Here is a 22,774-nt window from a genome sequence, read left to right as displayed (position 1 = left end):
TTACTTTACATGATTATTTCTTGATTACAAATCTGGTTAATACTCTACCTTGGAAATCTGTGCACATCTGCACAAAGTTACTATATCCAAGAAGGAAAATATTCTAGGAAGAAAGGGGAAAAAGCACAAAGATGAGATGGTATTAACATTTTAGATTATCTATAGTTGAAAGATAAAATCTAGTGTGCTGTCTGCATATTAATAACTTTTTCAAGATTTCACAATTCATAATGCACAAGTGCACTATAATTTTACCTCACTATTGCAAAACATTAAATGTTTGCACATTCCAACGTTGTTCCAGAAACACTACACAAGTTCCCTTAAACCAGAACTCATGAAACTTGTATTTCTCTTGTTCTAAATCACAGACATGGGACAGTAGATCATAACTTGTTCTAGTCAAAGAGCAGTCTCACCTGCCAGACACTGAACCCAGTGAGGGAGTGCCCCTGACACAAGTGCAGACCCCCCTCCTGGCAGGAGACGCACCCAACAGGCTCAGGTGCCCGAGGCTCAGACAACATGGCCAAGAAAAGCTCCGCGATAAAACCCACCTGCTTCCTATGTATTTGTTCACAGGGCAGAAAGATGGAGCTCATTACCTGGAAAGGTCTATAAATGACCAGTTTTTCCTGAGCAAAAGCCAAGAAGCCATGGAAGATAGGAAAGGTGGGGAAAAAGAAGAGAAGAGAGAAGTAAACTAAAGCCTAGTGGACACTGTCAGCATGGCAGGGTCAGCGAGCTCGCCTGACACCCTCGCAGCAGAGCTGAGTTGCTGCTGACAGCGCAGGATAACAGCTGCATGTGCCCCGGCGCTCAGCAGTCACAGCTGAAAACAAAGGGCAGCTTTCCTGGGAAAGCAAGAGTAAATGGCGCTACAGTCAGGTACAAAGGGTCTCAATCCCCACAGCACTGGAAGTTAAGCAGGACCGTCTGTGCCTGGGGGTGTGGAAGGGGGAGGAAAGAGAGATGGCAAACAGCCACCTGTAAAGTTCTTTAAAATTCTTCAAAGGTAAAACCAGCAGTGAGTTGAAACTCCACAGGCTTGGGGAAGGTAGTAGATCCACAAACCACCAGAGCATTGCACCTACAATAAAGCACCCACCAGCAGCACCACAGGGCTTTCCATGGTGCAGATACTGTTCTACTATATAGACTCCTATCATTTTCTAGCGAAAAGCAAAGGACAGAAGCATAAGGGCTATGTTAATCTTAGAAGATTCAATGGAACTTTGTACACAGGAAAATGCTGGTGGGAAAAAATCTGTACCGAATATATATATATACACATATGATAAACATATTTCAGGCTGTCTGTACGCCTGCAACATGTCTTGCCCCACCAACTCAAATGTCTGTGTTCTGTGCCATAGGACCATTGCACAGTGAGCCACAGCTGATCATGAGCTCATTGAAAGGCCAAGGACCCGAGAAAGAGACATGGGAATGCTACAGTAGGATCATGTTTCACAGCAGCATCCGTTCTACATCACAAGCTGAAGGTAGAAAGGGGTTAGCTAAGTTTCCCTTGAAAACATTCCTCAACAATGTGCCACCTTGGAGACCACACACTCTACCATCTCTCAGTTATACTAACGATACTGATAACTGTGTGCTTGAAAGTTATATGCTTTCCAGTAGTCATGCATGGATGTGTGAGTTGGACGGTGAAGAAAGCTGAGCACCGCAGAATTGATGCTTTTGAACTGTGGTGTTGGAGAAGACTCTTGAGAGTCCCTTGGACTGCAAGGAGATCGAACCAGTCCATCCTAAAGGAGATCAGTACTGAGTGTTCACTGGAAGGACTGATGTTGAAGCTGAAACTCCAATACTTCGGCCACCTCATGCGACGAGTTGACACACTGGAAAGACCCTGATGCTGGGAAGGACTGGGGGCAGGAGGAGAAGGGGACGACAAGAGGATGAGATGGCTGGATGGCATCACTGACTCGATGGACATGAGTTTGGGTAGACTCTGGGAGTTGGTAATGGACAGGGAGGCCTGGCGTGCTGCGATTCATGGGGTTGCAAAGAGCTGGATGCAACTGAGCAACTGAACTGAACTGAGCCACTGTTTACGTTAGTCATTTAATTGACACAACAATGCTATGAGGTGCTATTATGCTCTCCATTTTACACATAAGAACACTCAGCATCTCCCAAGGCCACACAGATAGAAAGAGCAGAGCCAGAATTTGAACCCAGAAGGCGATGGCACCCCATTCCTGTACTCTTGCCTGGAAAATCCCAAGGATGGAGGGACCTGGTGGGCTGCAGTCCACGGGGTTGCAAAGAGTCGGACACGACTGAGTGACTTCACTTTCACGCACTGGAGAAGGAAATGGCAACCCACTCCAGTGTTCCTGCCTGGAGAATCCCAGGGACGGGGGAGCCTGGTAGGCTGCCGTCCATGGGGTCACACAGAGTTGGACACGACTGAAGTGACTTACCAGCAGCAGCAGCAGCAGTGTAGCTTGACAGCCCATGGCCATGATGCTACACAAAGCTACAGCTACTGTCCCACAGGATTAGACTGGATGCTCTTCAACTGCACAGCAGATGAGGCAGCCTGTGGTAAGTAAGCATGCTGTATGGAAAATGCATCTATAAAAGCTAGACTCACACTAACTCACACAAGATGCTCACACGTTCAGACTCAAGTGAGAGCCAGCAGCGAGACACAAGTTTACGCTCTTATCTCATGCTCACTACCCGACGCTACAGTTGCCGGATGAAGTAGATTGCCTTCACCGTTTATCTTATCCTCCCCACACCACGGTTACATGTAGTTGCATTTGCACACGTAGGCATGCTGCAACTCCAAACTGCCCAGGAAGCCAAATTCCTGAATCGTGTTTCAATGAATAAAATGAACGCCCTGAAATGACAGAGCCTGGAACATTGGCAACAGAAACACAGTTAGCTCAAGGGGTAAGAGTTTTAAAGAAGAGGTTAAATACTGAATTTGTATCAAACTTCAAAACCTAACACTTTCCTTTTTTAAATGGAAACTTGGGCTTGCTTCCATGAAAAGATAGTTCCTATCAACTTAAATACACAAAGTAACTATGAACAATTTCAAAACTTTTTTTTTTTGGAAATTGCTTCCTACCTCAAATGTGATAACCACCCTTCATTAGGAGAGCACTGAAATGACAACTTGGTTACAAATAAATACATACGGGGTATACAGGAGTGGATGTATTTCTACTCCGCTGGTCTGTCTGCCTCTGCGGCAGTAAGACTGTTTTAATTATGAAGCTTAAAGATCTTGATGTTTAGTAACTTCAGTCCTTCAACTTTGTTTTTCTTCATCAAGATTATCTTGGTTATTCTTGGCTACTTTCAGTTTTTTAACTTCCGCTTGTGTTTTAGAATCAGCGTATCAAATTTCACACAAAAAAATTATTTTACTGGGATTATGCTGCATTTATAGACACTCTGGGGAAAATTTTACAGTAATAAGTCTTCCAACCCACAAACATGATATACTCCATTCTTTATTTAAGACTTCTTTAATATCTCATAGTAATTTTTTTATTTCTCCACAAAGACGCTCTGTTCATTTTTAGATTTGCTCTCCCCTCCCGGCTATTTGATGTTGTTACTATTAAAATGGAATTTTTAAAATGTCATTTTCTAATTGTTGCTGGTATATAGTTAATTTTCATATATTACCTTGCATATAGCAACATTTCCAAATTCATGTATATAGTCTAAGGATTTTCTACAAACAAAATCAATACATTTGAGAATAATGAAAATTTTCTTTCTTCCTTTTCAATAATCATACTTTTTATTCTTTTTCCTGCCTTACTGAAGTGGCTGTGATTGTCTCTAGTACCAACAGTGATAATGAAAGACATCTTTTTCTCATTCCCATCTCAGAAAAAGCTGTCATTCTTTAATCATTCATTACTAGATGATTACTACAGGGCTTCCCCTTGCCTTTTCAATTTTCTAAAGTTACTCTGTTATGCCCCATAAAATATGTTTTGGACATGTATAACATACATGGTTTTAACAGCACTTCTTTAACATATGCTTATTTCCTCTTTTAAAAATTTATTAAATACAGGAGCAGATAGTAGCGTTCCCATACCTTACTGCCATCCTGAGAAAGATGCACACACACACACACACACACACACACACAGTTTCCCCTACTATTAACATCCTGCATTAGTGTGGTAACAATATAATTAATGAAGTTATATTGATACAGTGTCATTAAAGTCCGTAGTTTACGACAAAGTTCACTCTCTGCATTGTACAGTTCTGTGGCTTCTGACAAATGTATGATGAAATACATCCACCACTGTAGTATCATACAGAATAGTTTACCCCTAAAAATCACCTGTGCTTGTCCTGTTAATCCCATCTGTCTTCCTCATGAATCTCTGGCAACCACTGATCCTTTTAATGTCGTCAGTGTCTTGCCTTTTCCAGAGTGTCATATAACTGGAATCACACAGTATGTAACTGCTGAGATTAGCTTTCTTCATCATACATATGTCTCTGTATCTTTTAGTCAGACAAGAGCTGATCACTTTTTATTCCTGAATAATATTCCACTGTATGGCTGTATCATTGTTTATCTGATCATTCATATAAAGATGTCCTGGTTGCTTCCAGTTTTGAGTGATTATGAATAATACGGCTATAAATATGTGTACACAGATGAATGTTTTCCACTCAGTTGGAGCATGAGTGCTAGATATGTCATTTTATGCTTAGCTATGTAAGAGACTGCCGACTGTCTTCCAAAGTTGCTATACTGTTTTGAATCACCAGCAATGAAGGCGAGTTCCTGTTGCTCTGAATCTTGCCAACATCTGATAGGTTTTTAAATTTTACCATTCTATTACATGTACAGCAATATCTCATTTTAGCTTTCAATTCCCGAATGATATTATGATATTAAGTATCTTTTCATATGTTCATTGCATCTGTTTATCTTCTCTGGTGAGGTGTCTGTTCAGATCTTTTGCCCATTCTTTAAACTGGTTATTTCCTTATTGGATTTTAAGTGCTCTTGGTATATTGTGGACATCAGTTCTTTGTCTGGCATATATTTTCTCCCAATCTGTGGCTTGCGTTTTCATTCTATTAACAATGTCCTTCTCAGAGAAGTTTTAATAAAGTCCAACTTATCAATTTTGTCTTTCATGGATCACGCTTTTGATAGCATCTAGAACTCACTGTCAAACCAAAGATCACCTACTATTCTCCGATGCTTCCTTCTAGAAGTTTTATAGTTTCAGGTTTTACATTTAGACTTATGATTCAACTTGGAGTTGATTTTTGTGAAAGCTGTAAGGTCTATTATTCCAACGCCATTTGTTGAAAAGAAGATGTATCTTCTCCATTAAATTGGTTTTCTCCTTTGTCACAGATCAGTTGACTTTGTGCGGCTCAGCTTCTGGGCTCTGTATTCTGCTCCACTGATTCGTTTACTCTTTCACCAATACCACACTGAATTGATTACTAAAGCTGTAAACTAAGTCTCTGTAAGTCAGTAGTGTTAGTCCTCAAACTTTGTTCTTCAGGAGTATATTGGCCTTTCAGAGTCTTTTGCCTCTCTGTATAAACTTTAGAATGGATTTGTCAATACCCACAAAATAACTCAGTGGTATTTTATCAGAATTGTGTTGATTCTATAGATCAAGTTGGGAAGAAGTGACATTTTAACAATATTGAGTCTTCTTATCCGTGAATATGTAACATCACTTCTTCATACCTTCTTTGACTTCTTTCACTGGAGTTTTGCAGTTTTCATCATATAGATCTTTTGACAGATTTATACTTAATTATTTCATTTTCTTTTTTTTTTTCCAACTTTTTTTTAAATTAATTAATTTATTTTAGTTAGAGGCTAATTACTTTACAATATTGTAGTGGTTTTTGCCATACATTGATATGAATCAGCCATGGGTTTACATGTGTTCCCCATCCTGAATCCCCTCCCACCTCCCTCCCCATCCCATCCCTCTGAGTCATCCCATTGCACCAGCCCTGAGCACTTATCATTTTCTGAGTCTAATGTAAATGGTATTGTTTTTAATTTCAATTTGGAGTTGTTCACTGCTGCTAAACAATATGAGAAATAGCAATAGGAAAGCAGTTATCTTTTGCATATTAACCTTGTATCCTACAATGTTATATAACTGCTTATTAATTACAGGAATATTTTGTCAATTCTTTGGAATTTTCTATGTATACAATCATGTCATCTACAAACAAAACCAGCTTTATTTCTTTCTTCCCAATGTATACCTTTTCTTATCTAATTATATTAGGTAGGATTTCCAGTAGTACTATGATGAACAGGAACAGTAAGAGGGGACATCATTTTCTGGTTTCTGATCTCAGGTATAAAGCATCCAGTTTCTCATCATTAAACATAGTGTTACCTTCAAGGGTTGTTGTATAAATATTCTTAAGGAAGTTCCCTTCCATTTTTGGTTTTATGAGAGTTTTAATCATGAATGAGTGTTAAAATTTGCCAAATACTTTTTCTGCATCTACTGATACGACCATATGATTTTTTTGTTAGATCACAGATGTGATAGGTTATCTTGATTTCTGAATGTTGAAGAATCTCTGCATGTCTGAAATAAATCCCACTTGGTTATAGTACATAATTCATTGTATACACTGTTCAATTTGAGTTGCTAATATTTTGGTGAAGACTTTTGCATCTACATTCATGACAGAAATTGTTCTGTACTTTTCCTTTCTTTTTAAAACATTTTTTGTTTCTTTTCATTTTTGCTGCGCTGGGGCTTTCTTGCTGCACACGGGCTTTTTCCAGTGGCAGCGAGTGGGGGCTACGTCCTAGTTGTGGTGTGCAGGCTTCTCATTGAGGGGGCTTCTCTTATCGCAGAGCTCAGGGTTCCGGGAGTACAGGCTCAGTGGTGCATAGGCGTAGGTGCCCTGCAGCATGTGGGATCTTTCTGGACCAGGGAGTGAACCCATGTCCCCTGCACTGGCACGCAGATTCTTAACCACTGGACCACAGGAAGTCCTGTACTTTTCCTTTCTATAACATCTTTATTTGGTTTTAGTATTAGGCTAATGCCAGCTTCACAGAATGAGTTAGGAATTATTCTGCTCCTATTTATGACCATGTTGAGAATTGGTATCATTTCTTGTGTTCAGTAGCGTTCACCAATGAAACCATCTGGGTCTGATATAGTAATTACATATGTGTAATTATATCTGAAATATTTGAGAGTACATTGCAGACACAATCTTCATTTACCCCTAAGATACTCAAATGTTTACTAAAAACAAGGTCATTTTATTTTTCAAAAACACAATAGAGTTAACAACACAAGGAAGTTAACATGAATACAACACTGTAATCTATGCTGCTGCTGCTAAGTCGCTTCAGTCGTGCCCAACTCTGTGCGACCCCATAGACGGCAGCCCACCAGGCTCCCCCGTCCCTGGGATTCTCCAGGCAAGAACACTGGAGTGGGTTGCCATTTCCTTCTCCAATGCAGGAAAGCGAAACTGGTAAATTAACAGAAAGAATGTCAAGTGATTATCCTGCCTTTCCTATATAAACTATAGCACTATGTAATCAAATAGAAGCGAAGGTAAGCAACACTTTGTAAAAGCATTCCAATTAATAAATGAAGAAAAAGAATCAGAATATCATCCTTTTGTAACCCCAATAAGTTAGTAATCTGGACAATAAGCATATACAAATGTTAGCAACTGACAAAAAAAGAAAACCAGAAAATACGCGATTCCTAATAAAAGAACACACAGCCCCATCGTCTCACATTCACCACATAGTCAAAGGGATTGAACCGGAATCTGAAAAAACCTCTGATACTGCTGTCAATTTCCAAGAAATAAAAATGAAGGAAACATACTGAAATTGCACCATGAGGACGCAATTAGCAAAACCCAGATGGTGCAAACTGCTACATGTCAAATAATCCAAGTTATTCAACAGATAAAATGCATGGAACAGAAAAGAGATGGACAAGAAACCTGTTGATTATCAGACTCTTGAAGATTTATTAAATGGGCAAGACTAGCTTTTCCCCAACCCCAGCTCAGTCTGATGGCTTCCACAAAGAAGGGTGACAAGGAAAAAAAAGGGCTGGTCCGCCATCAATGAGGCGGAGACCAGAGGATACACTATCAATGTTCACAAGTGCATCCGTGGAATGGGTCTTTAGAAGCATGACCCTCGGTCACTCAAAGAAACCCAGGAATCTGCCATGAAGGAGACGGGAACTCCACACGTGCGTGTTGACACCAGGTTCAATAAAGCTCTCTGGGCCAAAGGAATCAGGAATGCCCCACACTGCATGCACGTGCGGTTGTCCAGAGAACATAATGAAGACGCAGATTCAACAAACAGGCTCTATACACTGGTTACTATGTTATCTGTCATCACTTTTTAAAATCTAAAGACAGTTACTGTGGATGAGAACTAACTGCCAATTGTCGAATGAAGTTACAGAACCACCAAAAAACCCAAACAAATGGGCAAGACTAAATCATAGTGACGAGGGGTGCACACACGGGTGACAAATCCATAGAGAAATGAAACAGAGTGACAGCTATGAAAGTCAAGAAAGCGTGACTCCTGGAGGGGGAAGCAGTCACGTTTGGGTGGGAAACGGACGTGCTTCTTGGTGACTGAAAAAGTTCTATTTATTGACCAAGGTAATGGCTACTAGGGTCTTTGTCTAATAATTGTGTTCTGTGTGGTTCTCTAACTATATATTATACTTTACAATAAAAAACATCTTAAGAAAAAATGATATAGAAGTCAAAGAAGCAATAATGGAAATTGATAAATATTTGAAACTGAATAGTAAACAAACAAAAAACACTAAACTTCAAAGCTTATGTGATTCAACAAAAACAGAGCTTTGAGACTACTGCCCAAAGATAGATAAGCGAGCTGACAATTCATGACCTAAATGTCCAAATTATGGAAGCTAAGGAAAACAGAATTAGCCCAAAGAAAGGAAAGAGGGGGGGGGCAGGATTTAAACAGCTAGAAGGGAAATTTGTTTTAAAAAAGGAAACAAAGAAAAAACAGAAAAAAGTACACCAATGTCATCAAAAAGATAAACCAAGTGTTGGTGAGGATGTGGGGAAAAGGGAACCTTTGTACACTGTTGGCAGGAATGTAAATTAGTTCAGCCACCTCAGAAAACAATATCAAAGGTTCCTGGAAAATTTTTAAATAGCATTACCGCATGATCCAGCAATTCCATTTCTGAACATATGACATGGAAACAGGGAACTGAAGGGATGCACGCTCTCCCATGTTTACTGCAGCATCCTCTACTGCAGCCAAGATACGGAGACAACCTAAGCGCCTGTCAACAGACTCACAGAGAAAGATGTGGCATGTTGGCACAGCAGAGCATTATTCAGCCATGAGAAAGAAGAAAATCTTGCCATCTGTGACAACACAGTTTCCGAGGACACTGCTAAGATAAGTCAGAGAAAGGCAAACACTGTACAATATCACTTATATGCGGGCCCAAAGCGAAAACCAAACTCAAAAAAACACATGGCTACCAGGGTCTGGGGGTGGGGGAATAGAATAGATATTGTTTTAAGGGTACAAATTTGCAACTAGTATATAAATAAGTCCTAGAGATCTAAGAAACAATACAGTGATGATAGATGACAACACTGTAATAAAACACCAAACTTTCTAAGAGACTAGATCTTAATTATTCCCCCCAAATAAATGGTAATTACATGATGTGCAGAGGTGCTAGCTAACACTACAATGGCAATCACATTACAATATATGAATGGACTACACCTTCAATTTATACAGTTATATGTTGAATATATATATCTTTTAAACTGTGACAACCTCTGGAAACACTGGCTTTATCAAGAGCTGTAAAAATGTTCTCATTTAATCCAGTAATTTCATTTCAGGAAGTTATCATAAAGAAATAATTCAACAAAAGAAACATTTTTAAGTGGTTATTTCAGCTTTACCTACGATTTTAAAAAGCAACAAAAAGGTTAAGTAAATCATTACTTATCAACTTCATGGAATATTAAGCAGCCATTGAAGCGGTAATCATGAAAAGTATTTGGTAATAGGGGAGCGTAATCATTAGGGAAAAGCTCAGAGGAAAATGCTATGTTCTATGCACTTTCAAATAAGCACAAATAAACATACACATGGGCCATGAGAAGAAACTAAACTACAAGGTTTCCCAAACATAGTATGGTTTTTGGAAGTTTTTTTCTCGGCTCTGAACATTCTCACACAGACACACATATGCCTACAAAATACACTTTCGTAAGTATACATTCACAGATAATCCACAGATACCTAAGACAAGCCCACCCACTACACATACATACATATATGCTAACTGGCATAAAAACAGATACACAGATCAATGAAGCAACAAAGGGTCCAGGAACAAACCCATACATATATGGTCAATTCATTTATGACAAAGGACCCAAGATATACAATGGGGAAAGAGTAGCCTCTTCAATAAATGGTGCTAGGAAAACTGGACAGTCACATGCAAAAGAATGGAACTGGACCACTGTCTTATAACCACAAAAATTAAAATGGATGAAAGACTGAGACATACGACCTAAAACCATAAAACTCCCGGAAGAAAACATAGGTAGTGAGCTTCTTGACCGAGGGCTTAGAAATGATTTTTTTGATTTGACACCCAAAGCAAAGGCAACCAAAGCTAAAATAAACAAAGGAAGTACATTAGACTAGAAAACTTCTGCACAACAAAGGAAACCATCAACAAAATGAAAAGGCAACCTACTGACTAGGAGAAAATATTTGCAAACCATATACAATACACGGAGAACTCATACAACCCAACAGCAAAAAAAAAAACCAAAGAATTACATTTAATCATGAGTAGAGGATCCAAGTAGAAATTTTTCCAAAGAAGACACACAAATGGCCAAGAGGCACTTGGAAAAGGTGCTCCACAAGACTAGTCCTCAGTGTAACACAAATCAAAATCACAGTGAGATAACACCTCACACCTGCTGGAACAGCCGTGAGGATGCGGAGAAAAAGGAGACCTTGGGCACTATTGTGGGCGTGTGAATCAGCGCAGCCACTGTGGGTGCCAGCACTGCAGCTCCTCAAAAATTCAAAACACAACCACCATATGATCCAGCAATTCTACTCGGGGATATTTATCTGGAGAAAATGAAAGCATAACCCAAAAGATATACATGCTACCATGTTGACTGCAGCATTACTTACAATAGCTAAGATATAGAAACAACTTCAGTGCCTGTCTATCAATGGATGAACAAATTAAAAAATGTGGGGACTTCCCTCATGGTCAGTGGCTAAGACTGCATGATCCCAATGCAGGGGGCCTGGGTTTGATCCCTGGTCAGGGAACTAGATCCCACATGCCATAACAAGAAAAGATTCTGGGTGCTGCAACTAAGACCCAGCACAGCCAAAGAAGCAAAACAAAAAATGTGAGATGTGGTGTGATATATGAAAATTATTCAGCCATAAAAAAGAATGAAAACTGCCATTTGTGACAACACAGACAGACCTTGAGGGTATTATGCTAAGTGAAATAAGTCACAGAGAGAAAAACAAATACCTTATGATCTCACTTATATGTGGAATCTAGAAAACAAAAACAAAAACGCACCTGAGCGCAAAGACACAGAGAGCAGATGTGTGGTTGCCAGAGGCACAGGGGTGAGTGGAATGGGCGAGCGGGGCCAAAGGGCGCAACTCCACTTACAAAGAAAATGTTACGGGGATGTAATACACAGCATGGTAATTATAGGTAATAATACTGTATTTCATATTTAAAAGTTGCTAAGGGATTAAATTTTAAAAGTTCTCATCATAAAAAAAAAGTTTTGTAACTATGTGTGGTGACAGATGTTAACGAGACAATGTGGTGATCATTTTGCAGTATGTGCAAATATCAAATCATTATATTGTACACCTGTGTCAACTATATCTCAATTTTTTAAACATTAGATTTACTGTATCATGCAACATAAAGTCCAGGACAAACACAAGAAATTATAAAGTGTGTAAAGAACCTATACACACACTCAAGAAAGAGAGAACAGGGTCCTGAACTTAGACAAAGCCTTGGGCTGAACTAGGTCAAAGACAGGGTGAACAAAAGACTGGCGCCTTCTCTACAAATAACAAATACCGGAGCGGGTGTGGAGAAAATGGAACCCTCCTACACTGCTGGCGGAACTGTAAGTCGGTGCAGCTACGGTGGAAAACAGTATGGAAGTTCCTCACAAAACTAAAAATAGAATGACCATATGATCCAGCAATCCAACTCCTGGGCATATATCCAGACAAAAGTATAATTCAAAAAGGTACACGTACACCTATGCTCACAGCAGTACTGTGCACGATAACCAAGACATGAAGACAACCTGAATTACGTCCATTGACAGATGAATGGATAAAGACGATGTGGTACAGAGATACAAAGAAATACTCCTCAGCAATAAAAAAGAATGAAACAATGCCCTTCGCCGTGACACGGGTGCAAACCGAGACTACCAAACTGAGTCAGAAAGAGGAAGACAAATGCCACGTGACATCACATATGTGGAATCGAAAGTCTGACACAAATGAACCTATCTATGCACAGAAACAGAATCGGGGACATAGGGGACAGACTTGTGGCTGCCAGGGGGGATGGGCGGGAGAGGGCGAGATTAGGAGTGTGGGATCAGTACGTGCAACCTATTACATACAGAACGGATAAACAACAAGGTCCCACCGCAAAGCAGAGGTAACTCTAGTCAATATCCTGTGATAAACCACAATAGAAAAGAATATGAAAAAGAATGTACATACTCTTTTCTATTATGGTCTATTATTCCCCTGGAGGAGAAAATGCCAACCCACTCTGGTATTCTTGCTTGGATAATCTCATGGACAGAGGAGCCTGGCGGGCTACAGTCCATGGTGTTGCAAAGCATATACAACTGAATATATATATACGTGTGTGTGTGTGTGTGTGTATGTATACATATATATATATAAATAAACTGAATCTCTTTGCTGTACAGCAGTAATTAACACAACACTGTAGTTCAACTACACATCAATAAAAAATAAATTAAGACTGGCACTTGCAAGAAAGCAGAATGACTACGGGAGAGAACAAATTAAAGGACATTTTCAGGGTGTGGAAGTGAATCAGCTATCAGAGGTTACAAGAAAGTTGGAGAAGAGTGAGAGATGAAATACAGTAAGAAATAGTAAGTGCAAAGTTCTGGGAGAATAAGTCTTAACAATTTACATGGACTTTACAGTAAAGGCAACAGGGAAAGTTTTAAGCAGGAGAGAAGCAAAATTAGTAAGATAAAAAAGAAGTTAAAAAGTAGAAAACTGCAATAATAATCATAGTGAATAAAATACTCATTTTAATCACTAAAACCCGCAATTGTCCTCTTACAAAGATTATTGAGACAATACCTGAAAAAACTGGATGAAAAAATGTAGAGGATACAGGAATATTAGGAACAAGAATCGGGGGGCTTCCCTGGTGGTCCGGTGGTTCAGAATCTGCCTTGCAATGCAGGGGACACCGATTCGATCGCTGGTCCAGGAAGATCCCAGGTGCTTCAGAGCAACTAAGCAAGTGCGCCACAGCTACTGAAGCCCAGGCTCCGCAGTAAGAGAAGTCATGGCAATAAGCCCACGCGCCGCAACCAGCAAACAGCCTCCCACTCTCCACAACTAAAGGAAGCCCAGGAGCAGCAACAAAGACCCAACACAGACTATAAATAAATAAAAACAGGAAAGGGAAGGAAAACTCCTACAAACCAATAATAAACAACAGGCAAAATATTGTTTTTTTTTATAGGCAATAGGCAAAAAATATATACATGCATCTCACCCAAGAAGAAATACATGTGAGTGACAAATGTATAAGCAATGCTTAACATCATTAGAATTCAGGGAAATTCAAATCAACAGCACAATGAGATGTCAGTCTATACTTAAGACACATACAGCATTTTGGAAAAGAACAACTCAACTGAGTCTCTTATCCATTGTCTATATGAATGCAAATTGATAAGACTTTGGAAAAACAAATATTACTATATGAAGTTAAACATCTGTACAGCCTGAGAGGGAAACAGGCAGGAAGCCTAAGGGGTCTCCAAACAGAGGAAACAGGCCGCAAGTATCAGACGTTGTTTCTCTCTCTCTCAAGCGGCAGAAGGAGACAAACGACAAGTGTCAGATTTTTTCCCTTCTCGATACACAATTAAAAGGAGGTTTCTCTTAAAATGCCGTGTTACCATTAAGACACCTAGTTTCACCTGAACTTAACTTTTCTCAAATCTTGAGCTAACCAATGCGTTTTTCTTACAGAAATGTTTTTCTTAAGCTTTGTTAATGAACTATGTATTTACCCTAGTCTTTCTTCAAGTCTGTGCCTCTTAAGACTCAGAACCAATAAGGGCTCAACAAACCAGTATGTTTTACTCATACATTGTTCTCCTGATCTATGTTAATGAAACTATGTATTTACTTAGAAACCTGCCTCTCTTCAAGATTCATGTCCATCATTTTATGGCCTGGGATGACTCACCTGGTGCCAATATTATCTCAATGCATGTTGTGGGTGAGGGGCCTGGTGCCGCTCTGAATTTTGAGACATTTCCTTTCTCTAATTAGCAGTCTGCTGATAGGTATATAACATACTGCTGAAGGCTAGCAGGGGAGCACTCTTTCAGCCCCCTTCTGATGTCTATGTCAGAAGCTTTCTCTATCTCTTTTATACTTTAATAAAACTTTATTACACAAAAGCTCTGAGCAATCAAGCCTCGTCACTGGCCCCGGGTTGAATTCCTCTCCTCCGGAGGCCAAGAATCCTGGGTCTTTCACAGCTCAACAACAACCTTCCAAGCCTATGACCTCTAGCAATTCAACTCAATATATTTATTGACAATTTGTATTTCCTCCTTTGTTCAGACCCTCTTCAAATTTTTCTAAGAGCAGATCCATCTGTTTCTTAATAATTTTTAAGAATTTGTGTATATGTTGAGGAAGATAGCCTTCTCTTATAATGTGTATTTGAATTATTTCATCTGCCACTATGCTGCTTATATTTGGTATGGTATATTTTGCCATATTTTACTGCTCATAGAATCAAATTTGCCAATCTTTTCTGTTGTAACTACTGAATTCACAGCTTTTAAATTAACAGTTCTCTAACATAACTTTCCAGGGATAACGTTCTAGAGTAGAATGCACTAGTTTCACCCTTACCTGTGGAGTTCTATTCATGCTTCATGCCACCCCAATGCACATTTAAAAATCCAAAGGCATCATCAGAGTTTTAATTGTAAGCATAACCCCAACCTAGACTGAGGACAATTTGCCTCTGCCATGATTTGGACTTAGATGCTAACCCTAAAATAATACATAATAGTATACAGAGGGAAGGGCCTTTAAGCGTCTGCATCTAATTTCAACATGCATTAATTCAGCCCTGTATAGACTCATACAAGGTAAAACAACAATAAACATGAACAAACCAAAAGGGAAAAAAAAAAACACAACTCTTTAACAAAAAGAAAAATCTGCATAGATGTTTAAACCTGTATTTGAAGTTCTATAACTACTTGTTAGTCACTCAGCCATGTCCAACTCTTTGCGACCCCATGGACTGTAGCCTGCCAGGCTCCTCTGTTCATGGAATTCTCCAGGCAGGAATATTGGAGTGGGTTGCCATTCCCTTCTCCAGGGGATCTTCCTGACCCAGAGACCGAATCCAGGTCTCCTGCATTGCAGGTGGATTCTTTACCATCTGAGCCACCAGGAAGGCCCAATTTGCAGTATGTACCCCTAAAAGAGCATCTTACCTGTTTGGTTGCCTTCAAATATATATAAAGGCATCACAGACAGCAGAAAGTATGAGTCCTTGAAAAAGTCCATGGAGTGCTACAACCAGCCAGCAGGCAAGAACGCCCATTCAGTGATGCCCCAAAGGGGAATGAGCCCTTTACTGCACTGCTCCCCAGGGTCCCTTGATTACAGATAGGCATTGGGATGTAACTTAATAATTACAACAAAAACCACAAATATTTTCACTCATGGAATTGGCTTATACATTTTAGAAAAGGGAAATTTGAAAATTTAAGTGCTAGTTATTTTATAATTTCCCCTAGCAAACTAGTAAAACTGCCAAATTATATGTAATTATGTAGTTGATTCCATTTGTCAAAATTATTAGGCTCAGCTCTTCTGTTTGGGGCAATCAATCCTTCTTCATCAAGCCCACAAACACACTCAGGACTTAATTTTGTCATGGATCCACATACATTTTAAAAGGAAAGAAAATTACACAGATAATGGTGATTTGGTTTTTAAAAATAGGTCTAACAAGGTTTCTTTCATTATTATTCACTACTAACAAGAGCCACGTCTTCTCAAAATGTTTTAAAATATTTACTGCGTGTAGCACTCCCTATTCCTATGAAGCTGTTTACATGTGTTTTCATTTCATCACTAAAATCTGAAAACCACCACATACGTGTGTGTGTGTCAGTCGCTCAGTCATGTCCTATTCTTTGTGGCCCCGTGGACTGTAGCCCACCAGGCTCCTCTGTCCATGGGATTCTCCAGGCAAGAATACTGGAGTGGGTTGCCATGCCCTCCTCCAGGGGATTTTCCCAGCCCAGGGATCAAACCAGATCTCCCACACTGCAGGCAGATTCTTTACTGTTTGAGCTACCTGGGAAGCCCATAAGAGAAGTAAAAACTTAAGGTCAAACAAATTAATCTTACAGTTTGAAACCTGAATTGTGGGCCAATACTTGCTCACGCCAGACTGCTTTTCTCAAAAAAGGAATGGTTCTTTCCAAGAGACTGCCTTCTTGATAATACGAAATAATTATCAGTTGTCATAATTACCACCGCTACTCTGCTCAAGTGCCAAAAGTTGTCAGCTTCATGTCAGATGGTAGTGTGCAATTTCTATTGAGATTAAATTAGTGCAAGTTGATGAAATGAAGCACTAGGTCATATTAACTTGCTTAATAATCAGGTCCTTTACTGAGATCATTAGCAGTAGCATATGTTAAGATGCATATCAGGATAGCCTGCTTTTATCAACTGTTTGTATTAAAACTAACTGTACTGTCAACAGTATTTATTAAGTATTCAGACATCCAAAATTGATATTATATAATAATAAAACATTTATTGAATGCCAGGTGCTCAGAGCTACCAACAACCCCTTAAAGTAAGAACTATTACTATTACAGATATGGGAAATTAGGCCTGGAGAGTGAAGTCACCTTAAGGTCACACAAGCAGTAAATAGGGAGAGTAGAAATCTCAAGCAAGTCAAGCTCCAAAAGTAATATATCCAATAACAATGAAGACAAGTATAAGCAAGGACAACCCAACTCACCAACAGATACAGAGCTTATAACAAACTATACATTTCCATTATTATAAGCATTATATAACTGACTCCAGGAACAGCAAAATTACAAGCTGTTTGTTGAACTGTGTGTGTGTGAAGGGTAGAGGGAGAACTTGAACATCCTTAATTTATAAGTGAAAGCAGGACAGAAAGAGCAAAATTGGCAATGCTTGTTAAGTAATAAACTACAAATGGGTAGCAGAAGGAGTCTGTGAATTCATAATATTGAGGGGTCTTAAAACTAGAAATAAGATGATCAGATTAAAAAAACTCAAGATTTTTCTGACTGGATTCAAAGTGATATAAAGTGATGCAGAGTACATAATTCTAGGTTATGACTGTCAATGGCTGCAGAGAGTAAGCTCAGACTTCACTGGATGTGATCAGTAACGGAAGCAAGCAGAGAATTTAAGAGGGTAGTAACAGATGCAGTAAAAAATGGCAGAGGAGAAAATGACCTTGGTGGCAAGTAAATAAGATTATCAGAAAGTCAAAGAATTCACACCTATTGATGAAGATGGAAAGTAAATAGGAATTCAATAAGAACAAGAACAACAGTCTGCTGTGTCACAAAGAAGTTCACAATATGAAGTAAAAATGTAAGCCGAAGACAGGCTGAAAGTATGAAGACATCACTGAACTTAGCAAAAGCAATCAACACGCCCACGGGGTGGGGACTCTGCAGCTCCTTCACTTCGTGTGCTATTAACGTACGATAGAGATGTCTGCTTCGGCAACCTGGCTCAAACTCCTCTTCAAACTTCTGCTTAAAAAGGGTAGCTGGGAAAGGAAAAGCTATTACTACTGAGAATAGAAAATCTGAGAGTAAAATGAGGGAAATGACTTAAAGGCCAACAAAAATTAAAATCTGGCTAGAGTTAGGTCTGAGACCCAAGAGTCAGAGAAGGCCTACCGTGGCAGTCCTTTCAATTTTAACTTCCCCTTACAGACTCCAAAATAAGGAAAGAAGTGGGAATGCAAATCTACGAATAAACATGTTATGAACATTTGCTCTCAAATGACAATTCTTTTTTAAAAAATGATCTGTGTATGAGCCTTAGCATGATTCAAAAACTGCAACTCCAGGATTTTTGAAAGCTGAGTCCATCATGGATCCTTAAAAGAATCAAAATTTCTAAAACAGCAGTTCAGTAATCACACTAGCACAGAAAGTTATATAATTCCAAAGCGCTCCCCACCCCAACTCCTCCTCCCTTTTGGTCAATAGGTAGAAACAGTACCATGGCTGAGTACAGTGTAAGAGCTAATTCTACCAGAAGGGAAAAAATATTAAGTTAGCAGTCTTGAGTCACAAAGAGCAGCAGTATTCAGGAGAAGGGTGGAGTTTAATCACCCTCCAGTGCTGACTGACTAATGTGGGTCGGCCTGAAGCTGGTTGTGAGTCCCCTGGGGTATAAATGACATATTCACATTAAGGTTTGATGTCTGTGCTAGGAAAGTGTTCAGACCAAGAATGAAGCACTGCACAACTCTGGGAACCGCCACTCACCCTGAGGTCTGTTGCGGAGGGCACCCCTACAGCGGCACGGTCACAGCCGGCCCACCCGCACCACGCTGGTTCGAACAGCTCACTGGGCTTGACCAGGACCTTGCGGGTTTATACGATAAACATAGCATTCCTTCCTTGTTACCACTTTCGGAGCTTTAAAATGGTCATTATAGCCAAAGAATATTCTCTCTTAGCCAAGCAAATATTTATTTTGTTGAAATAAAACATAATTGCTGTATCTTTCATATGATTCTGCCATGACTTAATTTTCTTTATTAACTGAGCAGAATGAGCTCATGGCAACACCTGATGACTAATGAAATGCCATCCTGAAGCCCCTAAAATGTGATCATCACCCCAAGACACTAAGTTCACCCCATTCCTGACTCAAGAACAGGAGTCTAAAACACTGAGGTGGCTGCATTTACAGAGCAACTCCAATATGTAAACAAAACACACATACTCATCCCCCATATGTTAAAATGAGATTAAGCACAGGCAGGGAATGGAGTTAGCTGGTCAATTTCTTACTGTACGTCAGCATCTCCCCCCAAAATTTCCAAGGATTATTAAGAGTTCCAAGGTCAGTAAGTTTGAAATGCCACAGTTATTCATCTGGGAGCATCACCATGCATATTAGCCTATTAAGCCTCCGAGAGGGCATGCAGTAAAGAAATTGGTTTTGTTTACCTTGTGTTTCCCATACTTATTGATCACAAAACCTGTTTTTTGTTTTGCTTTGTGAAACATTACTGATATGAAAAGTTTGGGAAATGCCACTCATAAGATTATCATGTAATCATGTATTAACTGTTTAACAATTAAAATATAACATCCAAAACTAAAATAAGGTTTCCTTGATGCTTGCTGAGTATGAAAGGAAACTGCAGTCTCTGAGGATCAACAAGTGTTGGTTGATAGCTTTACTTGGCAAAATGCCAAGCAAAATACTATTACCTGTATATTCTGTAATGCTAAAAATAAAGAACAAAAAGCCTGTTCTATAGTACTGTCACTCAGCACATAAGTCTCATAAAATGGATAACATCAATATTTGGGCTGACACCATTTTAAGTGCTCAGTAAGAACACGTAGTATAATTATTTTAAAATCAATTTATCAGAAAACATCTAAATGTCTATAACTTCAGGAGCTCACAGCCTTAATAACCTCTCCTTGCGTTACTGACTACATTGGGATAATCTACTGATACCCAAACAGTGTCACCTACTGAAGATTATTACAATACTTACCACATTACAAAAAGAATCCAGACCAATGCTACGTACATACTTAGTACATTCTGGATTAGACCAAGTAAAATTTAACAACAAGCTGAACAGCATTCTATAAAACAAAAACAGAAAGTCAGTTAGGCTAATTCTGTCTGTTTTTCTAAGCTATGGACTCACAGTGAGAAAGGAGACTGTCTTGGAACTTGATGACCAAATCATATACGAAATCTTTAAAGTTTACCTACACTTACCTCAAAAGAAGTTCTTTGGGTAACTTTTTGTTAATAAGGCCTTCATCATTATTTGAGAAAACCTAAATGAAAAAAAAGTGAAATTATTAAAATGTTCCTCAATCAATCAAAAAAAAGTTACACATTTTGTAGATTAAAATGGCCCCAAGGAAGCTCAGGAAGGAAGGGATATAATTATGACTGATTCAGGCTGCTGTAGAGCAGAAACCAACACAAAACTGTAAATCAATCTTCCACCAATTAAAAAAAAATTTTTAAATGGCCCCGATCACCATCCCATAATTATGATGACACCAATTTCATGAAGTATTCTTCAATATTGACAGACATAAAAACAGTTTATATTCTACACCATTTAATAAGAATGGCAAACATTTAGACAAGAGTTAACACACAGTCATTTCTATACTACATTGTATTAGAGGTTCCAGGCAAGGCTATTCAGCAAAGAAAATAAATAAAAGGCATGCTGACTGAAAAGGAAGAAATAAAACAACTTCTGTTTACAGATGACATGATCTTGTACACTAAGAATTCTAGAAAAAAGACATAAAAAGCTATTAATCATGGAATTCAGCAAGGTTGAAAGATTTAACATACAAATACACCATGGATTTATACAAAAATAATTTGTATTTCCATACATTAGCAATGAACAACCTGAAAATGAAATTAAGAAAATAATCTCATTTATAACAGCATAAGAAAAAACCTATTTAGGAATACATTTAAGAAATATGTGATATTATATATTGAAAACTTAGACTAAACACTGTTGTGAGTAATTAGACTTAAACTGAAACACATGTTCATGAACTAGAAGATTTAACAGTGCTGAGTTAGCAACGTTTCTCAGCTTTGTACCTATTCATCTTGGGGTCTGCCAACTATGTCCAGTCTGCTGTTATGCCCATCAAATGAATACTTAACTTCTAACATGGTACTATCATTTCTGGCATTCCCAGTTAGATCTTTTTATAGTCTTCCATTTTCCTGTTAAAGTTTTCTAACTGTTCATCCATTCCAACCGTTCAACATCTGGCCCATCACTGCCTCAGTTTCTCTAGCTCTTCTCCTAACCATGTGCCACACTTTTTATTTCTTTCCATGTCTCATAATTTGTTATTTCACAGTAAATAATTTTGAGTAAAAACCCCAGAACTTTACAAAGATCAATGAAAACAAGAGCTGTTTCTTTGAAAAAATTGACAGAAGGGGAGGAGAGACCAGCCAAGATGGCAAAGCGGAAAGACCGTGAGCTTACGTCCTCTCACAACCACACCAAGATCACAACCACCCATGAAAAAGACCAGGACCTACCAGAAAACAATCTGTAACTAAAGACATAAAGAAGGAACTACAACAAGGCAGGTAGGAGGGAGCAATATAACCAGGTCCCTCACCACAGAGATGACAACCCACAAACTGGAGAGTAATTATATTGCAGAAGTTCTCCCACAGGAGTGAGGGTGCTGGGCGCCATATCAGGCTCCACAGCCCTGGGGTCAGGCAGCAAGAAGACAAACCCCCAGAGAGTCTGGCTGTGAAGGTCAGTGGGGCTTAGCCTCGGGAGTCCCAAGGACTGAGGGAGACAGAGACTAGGCTCTAAAAGGAGCGCACAAACTCTGCCATGTTCTAGAACCCAGGGCAAAAGCAGTCATTTGACAGGAGCCAGGACCAGCCCTACCTACGGGCCTTAGGGAGTCTCTTGGAGAGGTGGGGCAAGGTGGGCTGTGGCTCATCCTGGGGACAAAGGCACTGGCAGAGGCCATTCGTGGGAGGTCCTTCTGTTGGGTGAACACTGGCAGTGGCAGGCCCCACTGAGGAACCTGGCCCATCCAGCAGCCTGTAGGCACCAGTGCGCGGACACCTGAGGCAAAGCAACCGGACAGCACACAGCCCCACCTATCAGCAGACAGGCTGCCTAAAACTTCCTGAGACCAGTTACCTCTAGACACAGCCTTGCCCATCACAGGGACAGGACCCAGCTTCACCCTGCAATGGGCAGGCACCAGCCAAACTGTCCAGGAATCTACTCTAGGCTCTGGACAAGCCTCACCTACCAGGGGGCAGACACTAGATGCAGGAGAGCCACAGTCTGCAGAGCCAGCCTGCCCACGGCAGGCCAGACCCTGTCCTGGGACCAGCTGGCCCTGACCCTTCCTACTAGCAGGTCAGCACAGCCTCAAAATGCCCCTGACCCCATACCTAACTGTGTCAGGAAACACCTCCCACACCACCCCCAACACATCAGTTATTAGACACAAGCTCTGTGATCCCTGGGCACTACAGTCAGACTCCAGGACCTGACTCTGACCA

The 22,774-nt window shown here is 39.7% G+C and overlaps 1 protein-coding gene and 1 pseudogene across 15 annotated transcripts in view; one reads left to right on the top strand and one right to left on the bottom strand.

The window, feature by feature from the left end:
* Positions 1 to 22,774, bottom strand: part of FBXL2 (F-box and leucine rich repeat protein 2) — a 91,813-nt gene that overhangs the window by 53,353 nt on the left and 15,686 nt on the right. For 13 of the 15 annotated variants that reach the window (XR_014064577.1, XR_014064575.1, XR_014064580.1 and 10 more), the window contains exons 2-3: positions 20,456 to 20,517; positions 49 to 103 (exon numbers count right to left, since the gene is read on the bottom strand). Coding sequence is in view for 6 of the 15 variants with exons in the window: in XM_081527114.1 (XP_081383240.1) it covers positions 49 to 103; positions 20,456 to 20,517 (117 nt within the window). In the remaining 9 variants the exon portion in view is untranslated. Of the gene's footprint in view, positions 1 to 48; positions 104 to 20,222; positions 20,317 to 20,455; positions 20,518 to 22,774 lie in introns of all 15 variants that reach the window. The other 2 variants (XM_081527120.1, XM_081527119.1) reach the window with 2 other exon arrangements.
* On the top strand, positions 6,326 to 8,462 carry LOC145520821 (large ribosomal subunit protein eL31 pseudogene; annotated as a pseudogene).

The sequence above is a fragment of the Giraffa tippelskirchi genome, chromosome 9, assembly GCF_054371585.1.
Source record: "Giraffa tippelskirchi isolate mGirTip1 chromosome 9, T2T-mGirTip1v1.2.pri, whole genome shotgun sequence".
Classification (NCBI taxonomy): domain Eukaryota; kingdom Metazoa; phylum Chordata; class Mammalia; order Artiodactyla; family Giraffidae; genus Giraffa; species Giraffa tippelskirchi.
Note: the sequence above shows the minus strand (reverse complement) of the source record. Positions and strands in the feature narration are given on the sequence as shown.